This window comes from Cavia porcellus, unplaced genomic scaffold (assembly GCF_034190915.1).
Source record: "Cavia porcellus strain 051 isolate PalLab524CR breed Dunkin Hartley unplaced genomic scaffold, mCavPor4.1 scaffold_2, whole genome shotgun sequence".
NCBI classification, from domain to species: Eukaryota; Metazoa; Chordata; class Mammalia; order Rodentia; family Caviidae; genus Cavia; species Cavia porcellus.
Genome location: NW_026947485.1, coordinates 75994154 through 76015238, shown reverse-complemented (window position 1 = coordinate 76015238; position 21085 = coordinate 75994154). Strand labels below are relative to the sequence as shown.

Below are 21085 nucleotides of genomic sequence, written 5' to 3'. Positions count from 1 at the left end.
CATCAAGCATATCAAGACAGTGTGAAGCCCTTCGAGAATGAAAGAATTACAGGATATTTAGAACCAGCTAATAGAAAACCAACAATGGTTTCTATATTATCTCTTTGCCTATAAAAAAATTTTGTTTATACTATCACATATAGTGAAATATAATAAGATACAACATTTTAAAACCAGTGGAAACAGATGTACCACAGCTTGATGGGACTTCAAAAAAAGATGATATTAAATCAGCACTAGCTTTTATGTTGTGTTGTTTTCTTCAAAATAGCTATTCGTACTATCACAGATACTAAAATCGAACAACCCAGGTTAAAAACATTGCAATTAATGCGTGAAAACATTATATGGCTTCAAACCAATATGATTTGGAATCATGATTATAACATACTTTTATGTATTCTTATCATTTCTTACACTAGGAAAACTATTTGGTATTTATACATGTGAGTTTGATTTATTTCACTTATGAGTATGGTCTCAAGCTGCATCCATTTATTTATAAATGTCTCAATGTGATCATTCTTTATAGCTGAATAGTACTCCCTTGTATAAAAATACCACGACTTTTTTATCCATTCTTCAGTTGATAGACACTTAGGTTGTTTCCAAGATCTGGCTATTATAAATTGTGCTGTTATAAACATGGGTACACATATATCACTATGGTATGATGCTTTCAGTTCTTCTGGGAATATGCCTAGAAGTGGTATAGCTGGGTCAAAGGGGGCTTCCAGTCCCAGTTTTCTGAGAAATCTCCAGACTGACCTCCACAATGGTTGCACTAGTCTACACTCCCACCAACAGTGCAGGAGAGTTCCTTTTTCCCCACAGCCTCTCCAGCATTTGTTGTTGGTGGTTTTCTTGATCTTGGCCATTCTTTCAGAAGTGAGATGAAATCTCAGTGTGATTTTAATTTGCATTTCTCTAATGACTAATGATGATGAACATTTTTTCATATATTTATTTGTCATTTGTATTTCTTCATCTGAGAATTGTTTATTCATCTCAGATGCCCACTTTTGGATTGGGTCTTTGAATTTTGGGGGTCTGATTTTTTTAAATTCTTTATATGTTTTAGACAGAAGTCCTTTGTCTGAGGGGCAGTTCACTAAGATTTTTTCCCAGTTTGTGGGTTTTCTTTTCACTATGCTGGAGATTTCTTTTACAGATACTTTTTAATATATAAATCACTTACTACATATTCCACAATAAAAACAAGTTATACAAGCAAGCAAAAACTTTCCCCACAATGTAAATAAAAAGTTTTGTCATTTCCTATAAAGCCCTAATATGTGAGAGATGCAGCTGAGGTATGTCATATGTTAACATGCACAAAAACAACTAAGTTTTTAAATACTGAAACTAGTGGGGGATTTAGCTTAGTGGCTTACGTGCCTGCCTGGCAAGCACAAAGTCCTGAGTTTGATCCCTGGTACCAAAAAAAAAAAAAAAAGCATTTCTAAATACTGAAACTGTGCTGTACTGAAACCACTCATAGACAGTGAGTAGGCCTCAGAGAGGGCTTAATAAGCATTTTTGCCATGGAATAATTATCTTTACAGGATTGAAACTTTAACTTATTTTCAATGTGATAATCCATATTTCTCTAAAATCTCAAACATTAAAATGTTTTCTATATATATACATGTACATGCATATATATGTAATTGTTTAATTTTCCAGGTATTATTATAATATGTTAACATTTCACTTTGTAGATGGCAAGATTTAATAGATCTCTAAGCATTCTTGAGGAATAAAAACATACGGTCTCCTGAATTCAATCCCTCCAAATTTCAACCTTGGACAAGAAAAACCTAATTTTAATGGTTCACAGAGCTCAAGATTTTCCAAGCCAGGTGTGATGGTGCATACTTGTAATCCCAGCACTCAGGAGGCTGTGGCAGGAGGATCACTGTGATTCATGTTTGAGGCCAGCCTGGGCTCTATTATAGGTTCTAGGCTCTGTAACAAGACCATGTCTCAAAAAAACAAAAAACACCAAAAATTCACAAAATTACTAGCTATACTTGATACTAAAAATAATCTAAGTTTATAAATCTACTTGTATACTTACTGGTAGAATATCATTTTTCTTCTCCTTCAATCCTGCCTTGCCTTGGAACCAGCTGATTATGGACTGAAACTTCCACAAACCGTGAGCTAAAAAATAAATCTTTTCTTCCATAATTGTGGGCAACATTGGGTATTTTGTCCCAGTAATGAGACAAAAGTAACCACAACAACTGTGCAAAATTTTTCTAATATAAAACATTAATATGCCAGCTACACTACCAAGAACTTAATATACATCGACTCGCCACAGCAATATATGCACACTCATGTTTCTAGAAGCATAGTTTAAAATAGCCAAATCTTGGCATCAGCCCAAATGCTCATCAACTAGTGAATAGATTAACATGATGTGGATTTTTTATACAATGGAGTATGACTCTGCCATAAAGAAGGATAAGCTGGAGACATTTCTAGGTAAAATAGATGCACCCTGAGACCATAATCTTCAATGAAATAAATTGGCCACAGATGTGTAAATACCACATTGGTTCTCTGGTGTGAGAAACTGAAAGTGGACCAAAATGTATTATGAAGAAAACATTCAAATGGGAAAGGGAACAAAGACAGGAGAGGGGGAAAGAAAAGAAGGGGGGAAAAAAGAGAAAAGAAGAAAAAGTAGAAGTAAAACTTTTATAAATAAAGAGAGGAAGAGGACTGGAAGGGTGAGTACGGAAATAGGGAAAAATATCCAGTTATATCATGTACAGGTACAAATTCCCTATGATGAATGTGATCACTATGTATACCTAAAATGTACCAATGAAAATCATTTTCTTGTACTGGGTGTGGTGCATATCTGTAATCCCAGCACTCTCAGAAGATGAAGCAGGAGGACTGCCTCAAGTTTTGAGGCTAGCCTGAGCTACACAGTGAGTTCAAGCCCAGCTTAAACTCTGTAGGGAGACCCTGTTTCTAAAAGACAAAAATAACTTTCTCTGTATAAAAATATACACATCAATTCATTTAATCCTAACTTCAACCCTGCATGATTACTCTCATAGGAAAATGAGGTGTAAACAAGCCAAGTACTTCCACAAAGATCATACCTAGAAAACAACAGAGCAGAATTCAAATCTCAGGCAATCTGGTACCTAGGGTCATGGTATTTTGTTTTTGAGACAGGGTCTCAGTGTGTATTTCAGGGTGAGTTCGAACTTGCAGTCCTCCTACCTCAGCCTCCCAGAGTGCTGTGATTACAGTCATGCACCACCATGTCTGGCCAGAATTTTTTCTTTTTCTTTTTCCTTTTCTTTCTTTCTTTCTTTTTTTTTTTTTGAGACAGGATCTTGACATGCAGTTCAGGGTGGCCTTGAACCCACTATGTAGTGCAGGCTGGCCTCAAACGAGGTGATCCTGCTGGCTCAGCCTCCAGAGTACTAGGATTATAGGCCTGCATCACCACACCTGGCCTTTCCATGTTCTTATCACTATACTATGCATTCATCCTTGGGCTTCCTCTATTAGGCTTTTCACAAAGATCTCTTTTCATCTATACTATATAACTTTACTCCTGCAATATAATTCAAGACCTGTACACCCCATCCAATGTTTTCTTGAATTTTCCAATAAAACCTCTAAATCAACCTGTTATGGTTTGTGTCTAGATGTCATTCTCTCCACCCCCAAAGTCTCATGCAGTCTTGGGGGCCAACCTTTCAGGCGTGGTTGAATCTAGAATTTGTGGCTGATTCATGGCTGGGATTAAGGGTGAGCAACTTCTAAATCAGTCCACTGACTGCATCAGCACCACCCTAATCCCAGCAGTCTGGATAAAATAAAAGAGGCACAAAGAGGTTGTTTCTCCCTTTTGCTGTCTTCCTTCCACTTTCATGAACTGTTGCCCTCTGCCATGTGCTATCCTCTGCCTTGGAGCCAGCTAATTATGACTGAAACCTCTACAAACTCTTTTAATTCTTGAGTGTTGGGTATTTTGTCCCAACAATGAGAAAAGTAACCAAGATACAACCTTTCTCCAAATACACTCTAGACACAGTAATTTATGGAGAATGTAGGTTTTTTTTAATAAGCATCTGCTTAGTTGTGATTAATGTTAATAGAGAAAGTCAAAAGTGATAATGAATTTATTCACAATTCTTTCCCATTGGCATTAAATTGAACACTGCTTTAGGCCAGACAAGGAGTTGAATTTTTCTTAGTAACCTGGTTGGTGTCCAGGTCAGGAGATTTAAACATGAATAATGTTCAATTGTGAATGACTATCTTTGTCACTTATCAAACTATCAATACTTAGCAAGCCCCAACTATTAAGTACTCTATGAACACTAGCAGTCAACAGATAAGACTGCTTCTGCCTTTAAGAAAACTTCCAACACATTTCTCAAATTAGAGTAGGATATACTGACTACCTAAGGCCTATCAAATTCCTATGTCCACATCTGGAAGTGAGAAGAGGCATATGGGCAGCAGTGTAGCAGTATTCCAACTGTGGTTTTAAATGTGCATTCTTGTAATAACCAAATGGGCATCTTTCCATGTTCTAACTAGGTGTATGTTTTAGATACATTTGTTCAATTTTTACCCATTATTATACTGGGTATTTTATCTCATTGCACAGAACAGAATACAAAGAGCACTTTGTATATTCTGAGAACAAAGTATTTTTTTGTTTGTTTTGTTGTTGTTATTGGGAATCAAACTCAGGAACTTGCATTTGCCAGGCAGGCACTGTGCCACTGTACATATCACAAGCCCTACAAAGTCTTTTATAGATATGTATTTTATACATATTTTCTCTCAGTCTTTATCTTACCTATTCAAAAGACTTTTTTTTTTTCTTTCCTTTTTGTGTGTATGTGTGTGTGGGGGTAAAACCAAAGATCGAACTCATCGCCTCACACTTGCCAGGCAAGCACTTACACCACTGAGCTAAATCCCTGGCCCTTTTTCTTCCTTTCCGGGGAGGTGTGGTTTTTTTTATTTGTTTGTTTGTTTTCCCCTAATACTGGGGACTGGACCCAGGGCTTTGCTCTACCAATGAACTCTTTCTTTAACCTGAAACAGTATCTTTTGAAATGCAAACATTTTAAAATCAGTGAGAAAGCTCAATTTATCAATTTAGTTCTTTAAGGTTCATTTTTTTGTGTATGTGTCATATCCAAGAAGTCTTTTGCCTAACCCTTTTTCTCCTAAATTTTCTGTTAGTTTTATAATTTTCATTCATAAGTAGATCTACAGTCCTTTTCAAGTTAACTTTTACATATGGTGCAATTTAACTGTCAAAAGTCAGATTTGCATGTGAATATCCAATTATAACATGATTTATTGAAAAATTAAGACCACTGGATTTTAATTACACAGAAAGTCACTGATGTGGTTTCAGATTCTACACTCAAACTTATCTTTTAGAAACAACTATCTGAAAAGTATATGTATTAAAATAACTCTTTTAAAACTATGTATGAGGCCAGATATTCCTCATATACTTCTACACTGACAAAATGCAGAAGCAGATCCAGTTCTTTTATTAATCTAAATATCAGACTTGTAAAAATGTAATACAATGGCAAGGTGTGGTGGCACACACCTGTAATCCATTTACAGCATTTGGCGGATTAGTCAGGAGGATTGCCTGGGGTTCAAGGCCAGCCTGTGCTACACAGTGAATTTAAACCCAGCCTAAACTATGCAGTGAGACCTTGTCTCAAAAAATCTGAAGGGAAAAAAAATATATAATACAATGCCAGCTTTACTTTTTTGAAAATAGTTATTTTTAATACAAATGTTTGTTAACATGGCATAGGTTTGTTATAGTTACTTTTTAAATTAATAAATACATGTTTACATAGCACATTCTAATTTCAAATACAGTGGATAGCAATAATCTACACAAATAAAAAGCACTGTAGGGTAATTTTTTAAAGATTGAAAAGGGATCCTAAAGCCAAAATATAACTGCTTTCACCTCTCTGCTCCATTCCTCTGCCATTGTCTTTCTCCTCTTCCTGCCCCAGAAGTTTAATGAAGAACCTCAGGGAAAAAAACAAAATAAAAATAAAGAGTCCCAGGGAGCCAGGGTCCTTATTTTGTAAACATCCTCATCTTGTGCAAGACAGCACACAAATTGTGAGTGCTACCCCAGTCCTGGGGGTAAGGGCGGGGTGCTTACAATATGAGGGAGAAAAAGAGGTTTGTGTCACGTCTGACCTGTCCCGTCCGGTCCCAACCCGTCCCCTGCCTCATGTGCTTCTGTTGCTTTTGCTGTCTTCTGCTGCCTTGAGGTGCTGCCCCTCAGCTGCACCACCCTGCTGTGCAGCCAGCTGACAGCGGACTAAAACCTCCATAACAGTGATACATAAACCTTCCTTTCCTCCATTTCGGGTGTCAGGTATTTTGACAAAAGTACCTTTTGAAAAGTAACCAAGACATACCCAGCGTATCTAAATCCAACTTTTTATAGACAGAGTAATGTACATCTGAATAGGTCAAACTCACATTCAAATCCTTTCCATTGCCTCCTATTCATGGCTCCCTAGCGTCTCTGGTCTTTTTTCACTACATTCTCCCCTCTTTATTCTCTGAAATAACAGCCTTGTTTTCTGTAGGACCCTCAAATATACCCAAGCCATACCTATCTTTAGGGGTCTTGGACAGGATCTTCTTTAGGCTTGCAATGTTTCCCTTTTTCACTCTTATAGTTATTCCCTACTCCTTCTTTGGATCTTAAAACACTAATTACCTAATCTTCCTTATCTTGTTTTCAAGCTAGCTTTTTCTCTTTTCCATTCATTCATTTGTTGCTTGGCCTCAGAACTTTAAGCAGGAGCTCTACCAGTGAGCCCAAGACCCTCATACATCCTGCCATCTCCCTGCACATTTCCTTCATAGAATTGATCAATTTTGGAGGTTACTGAAAGGTTCTTGCCTCAGTAGAAATTATGGCGGTGGTCTAACGAGGCGGAAGGCCAAAGTAGGACCATCTACCACTTCCTGCTTCTTCCAATTGGCTGCTTGGGCGTCAGCAATGCCCACCCCTAAGCGCCACCGCAGTCGGAAATTATGATATCCCATGCCCCACATTTCCAGCAGAGAAAGCCAGCCCCTGCGGTCATAGAGTTCTCTCCACATCCTTGGAGTAAAGACTATTTTTACTTTACATTCTCTCTTATCACACCGAAAACTCTTTCAGTTACAGTTTTGAGATTATGTGGTTTACAGTGAAAATAAACATAATAATTATGTAAGTAACTTTAATTTTATGGATCTATTCAATAGTTCTCATTAGCTTGTCAAAGGAGAGCTGGGTATGGTGGTATATGCCTTTAATCTCAGTATTTGGGGGCGGCAGGTGAGGCAGGGGCAAATTCAAGCCCAGCCTGGGCAATTTATAAAGATCCTATTAAAAAGGCCCCAGGTTCAATTTCTAGTACCAAACTACCTCCCCTCAGTCCCAGAATGATGATTCTCAAAGGGACTGGTGACATCGATGTAGTAAAGAATTAACCTCATTCAAAGAGAAACCCAGCCACTTCCTGTGGAGGTCTCTAGGTATTTGGAACTTGCCTGATGGACAGACAGTCTCTACCTATGACTTTAGCTACTGGACTGAGGTGACTTGTATTGACAGCTTCTGAACCACATTTTACCAGTTTTAATACCAGAAAGAAACGGACTGTAAGTGTATATACATACTGATATAGTAACCAAGAGACACCCTGAGCAAGGTAATTTATATTTTTAGTAATCATTTTTTAAAAACAACATGTTCAGGTAATTGACTATAATTAATCACATTAGTTGGCTTATATCACTGCAAAGCAAACATTACATAGTGAACTGCTGTCCACTGAGATTCTTTTATAATTTACTATCATACTTCTACTAGATCTCAAAACCAACAGTCAGGTTGCACTATATCTAGCCTGACAAGCCAAGCATGATAAAAATGTCTTGAGTGAGTCAGTCCTACATTAAAAGTTTCTCCTTAAAGGAATACTAAGTGCTATGAAATACAGGCAGTGTGAGGTGTGCGAAAAGGTGTGCCTAAAGTAAAAACTGGGAAGGAAGGAGGGACACACTAAGAAACTAGACACACATGCATATACGCCCACCTGCCCACCTACCCGCGCACGCGCACACACACACAAATGACCACAAATGACCACAGAGACAGAGAAAGTACCTGGAAAGCTGTGAGTGCGCCAGTCCCTGGGTGACACAGGCATCGCAGCGAAGGCATGCTGTCCGCCAGGCTGGAGCAGCCCAGCCACAGAGACCTGGGCATAGAGCACTGCAGAGAGAGGACAACTATGAGATGGGACAATATGGGACAGGATGGCACAGATTACAGGAATTTTCAAAGCATGGCTGAATACAATATTCCATTTGCAGCTGCCCTTTATAACAGAAACATTTTCAGAAACACACTACTCCACTGGGTCTAACCCCAAAGAGAAACTTAAAAGGGCGCCAAGTAGCCAAAAAGCAAAGTAGGAGAAGTAAATTATAGGTCAAAAAACACCAAATGTTTCTTAAAATTGTCCCTGTTCTATTATATATGAATGTAAAAGAAACCTATTTTTTTTTTTTGGTCTTTTTTGTTTTTATCAGTACCAGGGATCAAACTCACGACTGCCTGCTTGCAAGGCAGGTGCTTATGCCACTGAGCTAAATCCCCAGCCCCAAGAAACCTACTTCTTAATCCAACTGACTGTTTTCTTCATGGGTCTCAATTCATTGCCCATAAATTAATCACAGGGTGAAATAATCTATGAAAGAAGAATACTTTGTGGTAGCATTACAATTCAGGACTGGTAAATTAGAAAACAAAAGGTAAGTTATTTTTAGAAAAAAGAAAAAATGTATCTATCCCTGTAGCTTCTGACAGCAACTGACTAGGCACAGTTTGTATATGCCCTATCTTGTTAATCTGCTATTTATCAATATAAATGTATGCACTAGTTACCATAGCAACTAACTTCATCTTTCCAGATGTGCTAAAGGGGGTCAAGAGACTATTCAAACAGAAGGGGAAACAAAACCAAGTAAAGCAGTGGGAAAATGGGAGAGGGAGGGAGGCAAGGAGGGCTGAGGACGCTGCTGGTATTAAAAACCTTGTAAGAGAAAAAAAGCATCTCTGATAAATACTGGAGTATTCAGTGGCCAAAACCAGTAGAAATTACCATTTCTCAAAACACTAAGTAGACAGTATTAGCACTACTGCCTTAAAGAGTTCATAAGACATTATACCTTGCATTAATACTTGCATTCCTCAAAAATTTTGTTTTTCTGCATTTTACCCCACCCTCTTTTTATCTGTATATATTTGCAATACATACAGACATACTCACATGGGGACTGGTACATATCTTCTGTTCTGATCTCTGTTTTTCCTCCCCTCCCTTCTTCCTAGTAGAGGCCCCTTTCTCATCTCTATATAGTCTAACTCTGTTTCCTATAATCTTTCATTTGTTTGGTCTTCTGAGACAGGCTGTCCTTGAACTAAGCAGCCCAAGCCTTAGCTCTCAGTGATCCTCCTGCCTCAACCTAGAGCACTAGGATTACAAATGCACGCCACCACACCTTATAATCTTTTGCTTGTTAAATTATTTATACTTTGGGTTTCTCACATAAGAGAAAGTATGCAACCTTCTGTGTCCTATTTATTTCACTTAGCATCACGATCTTCAGGTGCATCCATTTTCCAACAAATGACTTAAAAGTATCCTTCTTTATGGTCAAGTAGTACTTCATCATATATTTGTGTAATTGTGATACATATATTACAGTTTTCTTTATCCATTCATTTGTTGATGGGCAGACAAGCTACTTTCAAGATTTAGCTATTGTCAGGTATGCTGTTATACACAAGCATATGCATATACCACTGAATATTATATTTTTTGCATCTGCTGCAAAGACGTCCAAAGGAAGGACAGCTGAGGTGAATGGAATTTCTATTTTTAGTTTTTTGAGGAATCTCTTACTTCCATAGTGGTAGAAATAGTTTATATTCCCACCAAGAATGCAGATGGGGCAAAGGTTCCTTTTCCCTTACAACCTCACCTGCATTTATTGCTTCAGTTCTTGAGGACAGTCATGTTTTCTATAATAGGATGGAATCTCAGTGTTACATTGATTTGCAGTTCCTCTAAGGATCAAACATGCTGAATACTTTTTCATGGTCCTTTTTTAAGCAGCTAATTAAAGTTTAGTGTATGATGGGTAGAAAAAAATCCCAGTCATTCCTGAAAGAAGGACTGAATTTAAGAAAAACAGAAAAGGTAGAAAAAAATGAGAGCAAACAAGAAAGAGCATGAGAACACAGGAAAGGGAACAAGAAGCAATGGAGAAGGGAGCAGCTGGGGAGAGCTTGTCATCCCACTTCCTGCTCACACTAGGCCACACCACAGCAGCCCTGTGAGGTGTATCCAGAAGCCAAGCGGGAAGCCCTCAACCTACACCTCGGCTTTTTATTTTTTTAAACATACACACTTACTTGCATTTGTTCCAAACAAATACAAATGAGTATTTTTATAACACTGGTTACAAATAACCAATGATAACAATTCTTCCACAAGGCTATAATAATTAAATGAACATGGTATGGACAGTGTCTAGCAAACAACTTTTTGTTTTTAAAATAGGCTCACACTCTGTAGCCCAGGGTGGCCCTGAACTCTTAAGTGATCTCTTGCCTCAGCTTTCACAGTTCTGACATTATAGGCACAATGCCATCTCGTCCATAAACTTTTCCTTTTGTCTCATAAACTTTAGTTCTCCTTTTGTGCTTGATCTGTTTCCACTCTGGTCCTAAAAAATAAGTACATTATTTGATTGGTGGATAAACTGTTGTTTTTATCATCTAAAGTTCATAATGGCTTCTGCTTACTTTTCTCTCTCTGCTGAGACAGAGTACCCACTGCACAATTTAAAGGTGAAAGGTTTATTTAGCTCACAATTGGTGAAGGTTTTAGTCCATAATCTGTGGGCTCCAGGACAGGGTGGCACAAGGCAGAGCCCAGTAGTTCATGGCAGACAGAAAACAAAAGCAGCAAGCACAAAAAATGGTCTAACAAGCCTCTTTCTGCCCCTTTTTTATTTTGTCCAGACTGCTGAGATCCAGTAAGTGGATTGAGTTAGTCATCACCCAGCCTTAATCCCAACACCGAGCCATTACTCAAATCATACACATGAAACTAAGCCGCCTCTGAAAAAGCCCTGTCTAAAAGTGTTGGCTTTGGGGGGACACCTAGACACAAACCACAACAGCTTTCCTGAACATTTTGAAACACAAAGGACATTAGTGGGAAACTTATTTTTGTAATGACATCACTTTACTATTTTAATTTTCTTTTTACACTGTGAAGATTTTAGAGCTCTTAGTTTTCCCAAAATTTTGTACAGTAAGATTAAGTGTGATCCTCTATAACACGTGGGCTTCATTTCTGAGTTAAGGACTATAGATTCTTGGGGCCAGGAGTTGAGCTCAGCACCTTAAGCACCTGCCTGGCAAACACAAGAAGAACTATAGATTCTTAAAAGTTGATTGTTGGATTTGTATAGATAGATTTTGACTGCACTGCATAGTTTAGAGAATACTAGGGTTCTCTCAGCCTGATGTTTTTAAAGTTGAAAAGGGCTTTCTACTTCCTGCTTAAGGATACATAAACTCTCAATGCTGCAGTCTTTCTTGTTATTACAGCTCCTGTTACTTCTAGAGGTTAACCAACAGGGACCTGAGTAGAGTAAATTTTGTCATTCTGCTTCTCGTGGCGCATGCTGAGGCCAGCCCTTTGCCTGTAGGCCCTCAGTGCGTGAGGAGGTGCAGTAACCACAGTGACCTTCATCCTCGCAGCAGAAGATGAGGGAGGGGGAAGCTTCCGTGTTCTGTGTAAGTGAATCTGTGGCAGTGAGCCTGATGGAGGTCCTTTATTACAACACTTTAATAGTCTTTTCCCCAAGTTTTTTCAGTTAGTGGAAACATATATAGGACCTCCTCCTTCAGTATTAAATAAGCTGGTGAACATAGGGTTAATTGGGTAGGAAACTTCAGTGATAATAAATTACAGTTTTCAACTTGCTTTGATTTGCACAGAAGAGCCAGGTGGGGTAGATTAGGTAGAAAATGAGCTGAAGAAACAAGTATGTATTATCTGCGGATGGCTTTTTGTAAGATGGAGGCACATCTGTGCACTATATTGTAGCTTTTAAAATTGCATAGGAGAATCATTTAAGGAATAAGTCATTCACACTTTTTTAAAAAAAACTATATAAGTGTCTAAATGTAAGGATGTCATTGCTGGATTGGAATTTAGACACACCCCCCTTTAATATAGTACTCAGTGGTAGAATATGCGGGAAACTATCAGTTTGATTCTCAGCATCACCACTAATAAAAATAGTAATAAGAATTTAGAGGAAAATCTTAGGAATTTACATGTAGTTTCCAAGGAGAAACAGCAAGAGCTTGAACCATGTGCTTTTCAGATATTTTAATGGCAAAGGCAAATTTTAAAGGCTATTATTTATTAAATGCTGAAGGACAGAAAAAAAAATCTTCTGTTTGTGTTAGAAACTTACAGAACAGAATGGTTCTAAAGCACAGCGAGACAGCTCTAGGGATAAATACCAAAATGGCAGCTCTTTCCACTGTGTCACTTGTTGCCCAGACTGCCTTTGACTCTCCCTGCCCCCTTCATTTAGAAAAACACTCCTATATATAAGATACAATGGAAGGAAAGAAATAAAGTAAAGTTATAGTCTACCCTATTTATTTCATAATTACATTTTTTTCCTTAAAGATTTCAAATAGCGCTTACCAGTATGGGTAAGATTAATTGTTACAATACAAAGCTATTTGAAAATTAGTTTTTAAATTGAGTTATAATATATAAAATCTTATGGTAATGTGTAGCTCTCACTGTAGTCAAGTGCAGCTATGCCCATACTAGTCTTGTAATAATCAGGAATGCATCCTCTGTGTGGTGTTTGGAAGTTAATGTTATTTTGGAACTCACATTGCTGTGTCTTGTGGCTTCCCTGGGTATATGCAGTTCATTATTGATCATAATTTTATTTTGGAATTTTAGTTTAAGGGGCTAGGGTAAGCTCTTTCAAATTCTTAGTTATTAGAGTTGATGGGATGCATGAATAAGGAACAGTACTACAATCGTAAGAAGAAGGAAACTCAAACACACACTGCAAAGATACAGATTTATAGTAAAAGTAAAAGACACGAATCATTCACAAGAGGAATACCTTATCAAAATTTTACTTGGATAAATAACACTGGTTAACAGAACAGTAGATTTAGAGAACTTGACTCAAGGGCAAACAGTAGAAATAAAGCCCCAGCATGTCTATCTCCAAAAACTATAGACTCACTACTATAAAGACTTGCTTTCAAGCAGTTCATAGTTTAATTCCTTGTTTGTTTGTATTTGTGGTACTGGGAATCAACTCAGAATTTACATACCCAGCCCAATTTATACTCTAACTTTAGGGAGATAATTTAGCACAAACTATAACTACAAGGAAAAATATAGTATTATTGTGGTATACAATAGCTACTATAAGGTTACATTTTCTAATATTTGGTAAAGTTCAAGCACAAGTAAATTACATAGTGGCCTTTCTTACAAGACTATTCTTCAAAGATATCTACAATGTGTGCTCCCTATAGATGTTCTATAAGCATGCTTAGAGAGAGTTCAGTGAAAATTACATATGAAAGAGACAAAACCATTGTTTGCCTGCTAGGCATGGTGGTGCACATCTGTAACCCCAGCACTCAGGAAGCTGAGACAGGAGGATTGTTGTGAGTTTTGAGGCCTTCATGGACTATATAAACACATTCAAGGCCAACTGGAACTAAATAGTGAGATCCTGTCTCAAAAAATGAAGAAAAAAAAAGCATTGTTTGCTTATGGAATAGTGATAGTATTGATAAAGTAATATTTATTGGTTGTTTTAACTGAGACTAGCTAGATGGGAAGCTAGATGTTAGACAAAAATTTTATTGACATGTATAAACATCTAGTAAAGTAACAAATGATACTCAAGAAGGTTCCATGAATTGTTGAAGAAACACATAAGCACCTAATAAGTGGTGAAGATCAAACTGAAAACTAGATACACTGACTCTCTGGGAAAGTATTACATTAAAATGGTAAGTCAAGCATGAAGTTACATGTTTTTTAAATTATTTTATTTTACTTATTTATTTAGTAGTTTTTTGGTGCAGGTTCTTTATACGCAGTCTTGGCTGGCCTCAAACTAGTGATCTTCCTGCCTCAGCCTAACAGGGTATGGGACATACTATACCACTCTGGGAGGCTGAGGCAGAAGGACTACCAAATTCAAGGGCAGCTGGAGATATAGCTCAGTGGCACAGTGCATTTCTGGCAAGAGCAAGATCCTGAGTTTAATTTTTGGCAGGAAAAAAAAGTTTTCAGGCCATGTTGGAACTTAGGATGCTGGGAAACCAAGTAAGCAGCTCCCCTCTCTGGTAAGCAGCAGCGGTGTGGCAGACTGCAGCCCTTCCAGGGGGAGAACCACCAGCGGCTCCTGAGATCCACACCATGTTGGAACTTAGGACGCTGGGAAGCCAAGCAACCAGCCTGCCTCCGTGCTAAGCAATAGTGAACCTACTGGTGCACGGCCTAGAGTCAAACATCCCACTTCCCCTACCCCCTTTCTCCTGTCCCCCCGTTAGCAAATGAGAAATGTAAAGATAACAAAATATACTGTGATACCTATTACTGTTATCCCAGTAACCTACTATGAAGTTCAGTACCAATTTCACTACACAGTCTCAGTTGGCTTTATTCTGTCTTGTTCTGTTGTAGTTTACTACTTTCAAAAGAAAAAAAAAGTTTCCACTTCTATCAAACCCAAGGGCACCCAAGGCAATACAGCAAAGTAGCTAGACCCTAGTTCAAAGGTTGGGGGCCAGGGCAAAGATGCCACAGCAGTGCTAGACTGAGTAGAGAAACTGAAGAAAGGAAGACCACATTAAACTAATGGCCATAGAGAAGACAGGTACATCAAAAGAAAGATGAACAGGATTCCATGACTATAAGGAAAAGAGAGAGGGGAGTCAGGAATAACTCTAAAGTGTCAACTTAAATAACTACAATGGCAACAAAAGAGACACTGGTAAACTGAACTAGCTTGGGTAGGGAGTACACAAGTGAGTAAAACTAATGACACAAAAGCTTCAGTATAAACCTGTGGTATCAGACTGGGAGTGGTGATGCACACCTGTAATCCCAGCCCTTAAGAGGCTGAGGCAGGAGGATCTCTGCAAATCCAAGGGCAGCCTGGGCTACATGGTGAGTTCAAGGCCAATTTGGACTACATTCTGAGACCCTATCTCCAAAAGAACCAAAAATAAAATAAAAAACAACCTTTGATGCTGAATTATGTGCCCATAGGCCCAGCTATTCAGAATACTGAGGCAGGCTTTTGTTTCCTTTCTTCTTTCTCTCCTTCTTCCTTTCTGTTTTATTGTGAGAGAGAGGATGCTACTGGGGGTTGAACCAAAGGCCTTGACACTGAGTTACATCTCTAATGCTTTTGTATTTTTTACTTTGGGACAGGGTCTCACTAATTTGCCCAGGCAGGACCCGGTTTTGCAGTCCACCAATCGCAGCTTCCTGGAATACTGGGATTACAGGCATGCACCACCCTGCCCAGCTAAATATCTGTTATTTTCATTTGCCAATTATGTCACAATAAAGTTGGGGAGGGAAAAATGTATATACTTGGTTGTTCTGTTTTTGTTTTGTTTTTTAAGATTGGGTCTCACCACATAGCCCAGGCTTGCCTCAAACTTTCAGTGATAGTCCTACTTTAGTCTCACATATGCTGGGATTACAGATGTGTGCCACCACAGTGGGCTAAAATGTGTGTATCTGGAAAAAAAACAGATGGAGAAAATTCTAGGAGAAGGTCTAAGTCAAGCTGTAACATCTTTCAATTTAGGGATCAACACTCTGAAATATTGGAACTCATGAAAATGTAAAGATAACTAAGATGTTTTCACTTTTCTATGTATTTTAGGAGAACTTAATATTAAATAGTTGGAATACTCATTATTTAGTATTTCTTATCTAAAATGTGTGTTTTGACATCTGGCATGCATGTATCTATGAAACAATTTAAGGATAGGTCCCCAAGGTCTAGATACAAAAGTCACATGTGTTTGATTTGCACTCTGTGCACACAGCCTGAGAGAAACTTCATGATGCACCTTTAGTGCCTCCATCTGACTTCTACCCGCACAGGAGGTCAGGTATGAAACCTCCCACTGGTGACACCATGCTGATGCTCAAAATATCTTGAATTTTGCAACATTTGGGATTTCAGGTTCTCTGGTTAAGAATGCTCAGTGTATAATAACTATTTACTGTTTAAGGGTTATTGTTTGTTTCTTGCAGTACCGGGAAATCACTAGATTGCCCAGACTGAGCTTGAACTTGTTATCATCCTGTCCCAAGTCTCCCTGAGTGCTGGGATTACAAGTCTGTATCACTAGGTCCAGCTTCTTCAGAGTTTAAATATAACAATATATACACACGTAGTCTTTTGTTTTTTTAAAAATTATTTTCTTTTTTGGTACCAGGAACCGAACTCGGGGCTTTGTACTTGCCAGGCAGGTACTGTGGCATGCAGTCTTTTAATGTAACAGTCCTTTAAATCCCCCCAAGTCAAGCATGATGGTGTAGTACGCTTGTAATCTCAGTAATCAGGAGGCTGAAGCAGGAGAATTGCTTCAAATTCGAAGCCAGCCTGAAGTGCCCATCAAGATCCTGTCCCCCCCCAAAAAAACCCAAATAAGATTAAATTTATGTTGTGTTATAAACCATTAAATTTGTGGTAACAGATAGTACGATAAGCCACTGAATAAAATAGAAACTCATAACTGCATTAATGATATAAAAATAAACTAGAAGTTTGATGAGAATAGGCTACTTACATAGTTTCAAAATGCCTTCCACAAAATGAAAAGGCTTCTGGCTGATATCTTAATCAAATGATCAACATTAGTATACCATTGCTGCAGCAGATTAAAATCCTGTTCACTTGACAACATACTGGAAGAATACAGGATCATCTCTCTATTTCTATCAAAAGTACATAAACCTAGATCTAATCATTAGAAAGTATCAGAACAATTCAAATTCAAAATCATCCTCTAGAGGCTACAGATGCAGCTCAGGGTACCACATGTGTTTCATACAAGCCAGGCCAGAGATATGATCCCAGTACCAAACGTTTTTAAAAAAAAAATCTACAAACTATGTAGCCTGAAAACGTTAAAGACATCAGTGTCATGAAAGTCCAAGGAACCACTGAAGAACTGTAAAGGAGAATAAAAAGACATAACCACCAAATGTAAAATGTGATACTAAACTAGACCTTTCCACTATGAGGGTCATTACAGATAACCTTAAGAGTATTATGCTGGGGCTGGGGATTTAGCTCAGCGGCATAAGCGCCTGCCTTGCAAGCAGGCAGTCGTGAGTTCGATCCCCGGTACCGATAAAAAAAAAAACAAAAACAAAAAGACAAGAATATTATGCTAAGTGAAGTACACTGGTCATGAGATAAATACTACATGACTTCGGTCACCTAAAGTAGTCAAATTCAGAAAGCAGAATGATGGGAAGAAGCAGAGGATGCAGAGTTGCTGTTTAATGGGTATGGAGTTCTGCAAAAGGCAAGGTGCTGGAGACTAAGCTGCAGGATTGTGTGAATGCAGCTAAACTAATGAACTGTGCACATAAGAAAGACTAAGAGGGTACATTTTATGCTGTGTATATATTAACCCAATTTTTCAAGGAAGAAAAACACAGTGCCTAAAGTGGTGACAAGTATCAGAATTAAGATATGGGCTGTCAAATAATCATATTTAAAATAGTCAAGAAAACTGATTTTAAAAAGTGAAGAGTTGTACCAGAAAACTGGGATCTATATACTTCAAAATAAACTTTGAAAAATTTATAAAAGTTGAAATTAAGAATTTATTAGATTGGGGGCCAGGGATTCAGCTCAGTGGCATAAGCACCTGCTTGGCAAGTACAAGGTTGTGAATTTGATCCCTGGTACCAAAAGAGAGAGAACGAGACAGAGAGAGCGAGACAGAGAGAGGGAGAGCGAGGGTGATCATTAGATTGGTTTAAGAGACCATTAAATGTAAAACAAGTGAAGAATCAGTAGAAAATCACCTAATGGCTTACCTCAGAGTCTCCCTGGGTTTGAACCAGAAAGGAGGGGAGGGAAGGGGAGAGAGGGAGGGGGGAGAAGGAAAAAAAAGGGAGCGGGAAGGCAGGGAGTGGGGGAGAAAAGATCACTGTGTTGAACCAAAGGTAAATGAAAAGGATGTAAAAAATATAAATGAGAGTACAAAATGAACATGTGCTTGGACTCTCACAATGCAAAAGCTGACTGGCACTAAAGCACTCTTTAGATAACAGGCAGTAGAGACAGAAGTCTCTAAAAGAAGGGAAATCAAGAGGTAAAGGCAAGGGAAAGGGAAGAGAGATTAAGATAAAAAAGAATTGGGGTGTGTATGTTTGACCCATACAAGGAAATTAAACATTATAAACAATAAACATGAATAACAGAAAGAAAGAAAAAAAGATCATGAGATGGGGAAGGCCAAGTATGGTGGTGTACACCTGTAAAGACTTACAGCACTTGAGAGGCTGAGGCAAGAGATCCCTGTTAGTTCGAGACCAGTCTGGGTTATAAAATGAGTTAATGAATTCAAGACTAGCCTGAACTGCATAGTGAGACCCTGTTTCAAAAAAAAAAGCAGATTAAGATCTGTTATGTATCTGTGCCAACTTCCCACCAGTAATGTAAACATTATGCACTATATATGAACTAATAAAATTTTACAAAGGTACTGAAAAAAATTTTAAATGGTGACAATCATCACCTAATTTCTACAAACATTTTCTATGCTTTGCTGAATAATCAGCCTAAGTTTAGATCAGCTTCTAACATTTTATCTACTGTATTTTCAATGCTATGGATTATTTCCAGAAGGCTTTTAATAGTTTTTTTGCCTCTGATATGAAATCTTTTCACTAAGACATCGTCATCATTTTCATCATAACCACTTTCTCCATTTATGCTAATAAATTCGTACTGTGCATGGTCATGTCCACTTGTAATCCCAACACTTGGGGGGCTGAGGTATGAAGACCACCTTAATGAAGAGGTCAGCCTAGGCAACATAGGACAACAGGACTGCTAGAGGAAACTGAACTTAACTAGTGGAGGCTACAGATATAAGGATGGGTAAGGCAGAATATTGCAGAAGCATAGCCTCTCAGGACCTGCATACAGTATAAATTCTTCTGGGCTTCCTGGATATCTTCAGCATACAAGGACACACTGAAGCCATGAAGAGCTCCCTATCACAACTTTCCATGCTAGCCCACATGTACTTTTGTTTTTACCTTTTTTTTTTCTTTACTTAGCTCAAGCTCACTCACTTTTACTTTCTCGAATACTTTTCTACTACTTTTTAATTTATATTTATTTATTGCTCATTTCATCCAATTCTTTGTTGAAGATGACAAACACCTGGAATCTAACTCATGAGAGAGAGGAGAGCAATCCAGAACCACATAATGTTTAGTTGGTGAGCCACTTTTAGGAGCGGCTACCAGGTAACACCCAACTTTTAATAAAAAAAGAAAAATTTTTTTTTTTTTTAGACAGAGTTTCACTATGCAGCCCAGGCTGGCCTCAAACTCATAGTGATCCTCCTGCCCTCAGCATTCCCAGTGTTTGGATTACAGGTGTGTGCCATCACATAAGGCTAACACCCAATTTTTAAATGAGCAAAGGATTTAAATAGGTATTTCTCAAAAGAGGACACACAAATCAACAACAAGCAGATGAGAAGAGTACTCAGTAACATCAGTCACTGGGAAAATGAAAATGAAGATCAAAAGGTACTCTTCACACCCACTAAGATAACAATTTTAAAAAATGAAATCCTAAAGAATAGAACCATCCAGAGATACTTCGTAACAGAAGCATGCCCATAGGCCCAGATATAAAAGAAGCTTTTCATCAAAGTACAAAATAAATCCACAACAAATACTGTTAAGAATATAGAAAAACTAGCAAAGAGTACAGAATGGTTCACAACTTCTGGGCATGGTGGCATGTGCCTGGAATCCCAAAGCAGAAGGACCATGGCAGCAAACATGCAGTATCAGACATGGCATCGGTGGACACAAAGAGATATCTTTGGGAACTCATAGATGAGCTCAAAAGTGAAATATTTAATCAAGTAAAGCAAGATATAAGTAGACTAATAAAAGAAATGCTAAGCACCTCTCAAGAAGACACAGACATTAAGGGAAAAATAAAAAATAGCAGGATATATTATAGTAACCCACATTGATTTCTTATTAACTTGATTTGAAACCCTGTATTTCTCTCACCATCTTGTTTTGACTGATTTTCCTCTATTCTGTTTTGCTTGATAGTACCAAGTTCGAAAGTATAGGCAACAACTGTGAAGACAATAAGATTCATTATGCCGCCCATTCTGGTTGACTATTATCTTCTTTTGAAGTCCTCTAATGTCTCCAATGTTTTGGTTTTATTGGTCTTGTTCTTTACTGTTTTGTTCAATTTTATTATAACTGATGATATAGACAATTCTTTTTAAGATAGCAAGAGGCACTAATGGTAACCATTGTTGATCACCTTGTATTTTGTTTTTACATTATTATGTCCATCCTTTTGATTTGACTGACTCTGTCCTATTATGTCACATTTGGTTTTATTTTCTTCAAAAAAAAGTAACTGTGTAATTGTCATTGTACAAAAGAGAGGAAAAGAAAGTGCTCTAAAGGACATAACTGCATTTATATTTAAGTGTATAAGATAGGTAACTATATTACCGAGTTTTATTGGATCATTGAACAGAACTGTTTGCAGTCTCACTGTTTGAATGTCCACTCTATATGCTTTAATTTTGTAACTTGAACAATTATTTCTAAGATGACAATAT

The 21085-nt window shown here is 37.9% G+C and overlaps 1 protein-coding gene across 12 annotated transcripts in view; it reads right to left on the bottom strand.

Annotated features, from left to right (window-relative positions):
* Btrc (beta-transducin repeat containing E3 ubiquitin protein ligase) overlaps nucleotides 1-21085 on the bottom strand; it is a 180123-nt gene that overhangs the window by 103482 nt on the left and 55556 nt on the right. For 7 of the 12 annotated variants that reach the window (XM_063244246.1, XM_063244253.1, XM_063244250.1 and 4 more), the window contains exon 2: nucleotides 8219-8326. The exons of the other annotated variants lie outside the window; for them this stretch is intronic. In XM_063244246.1, coding sequence (XP_063100316.1) covers nucleotides 8219-8326 — 108 coding nt within the window. The remainder of the gene's footprint in view (nucleotides 1-8218; nucleotides 8327-21085) is intronic. 12 annotated transcript variants of the gene reach the window in all.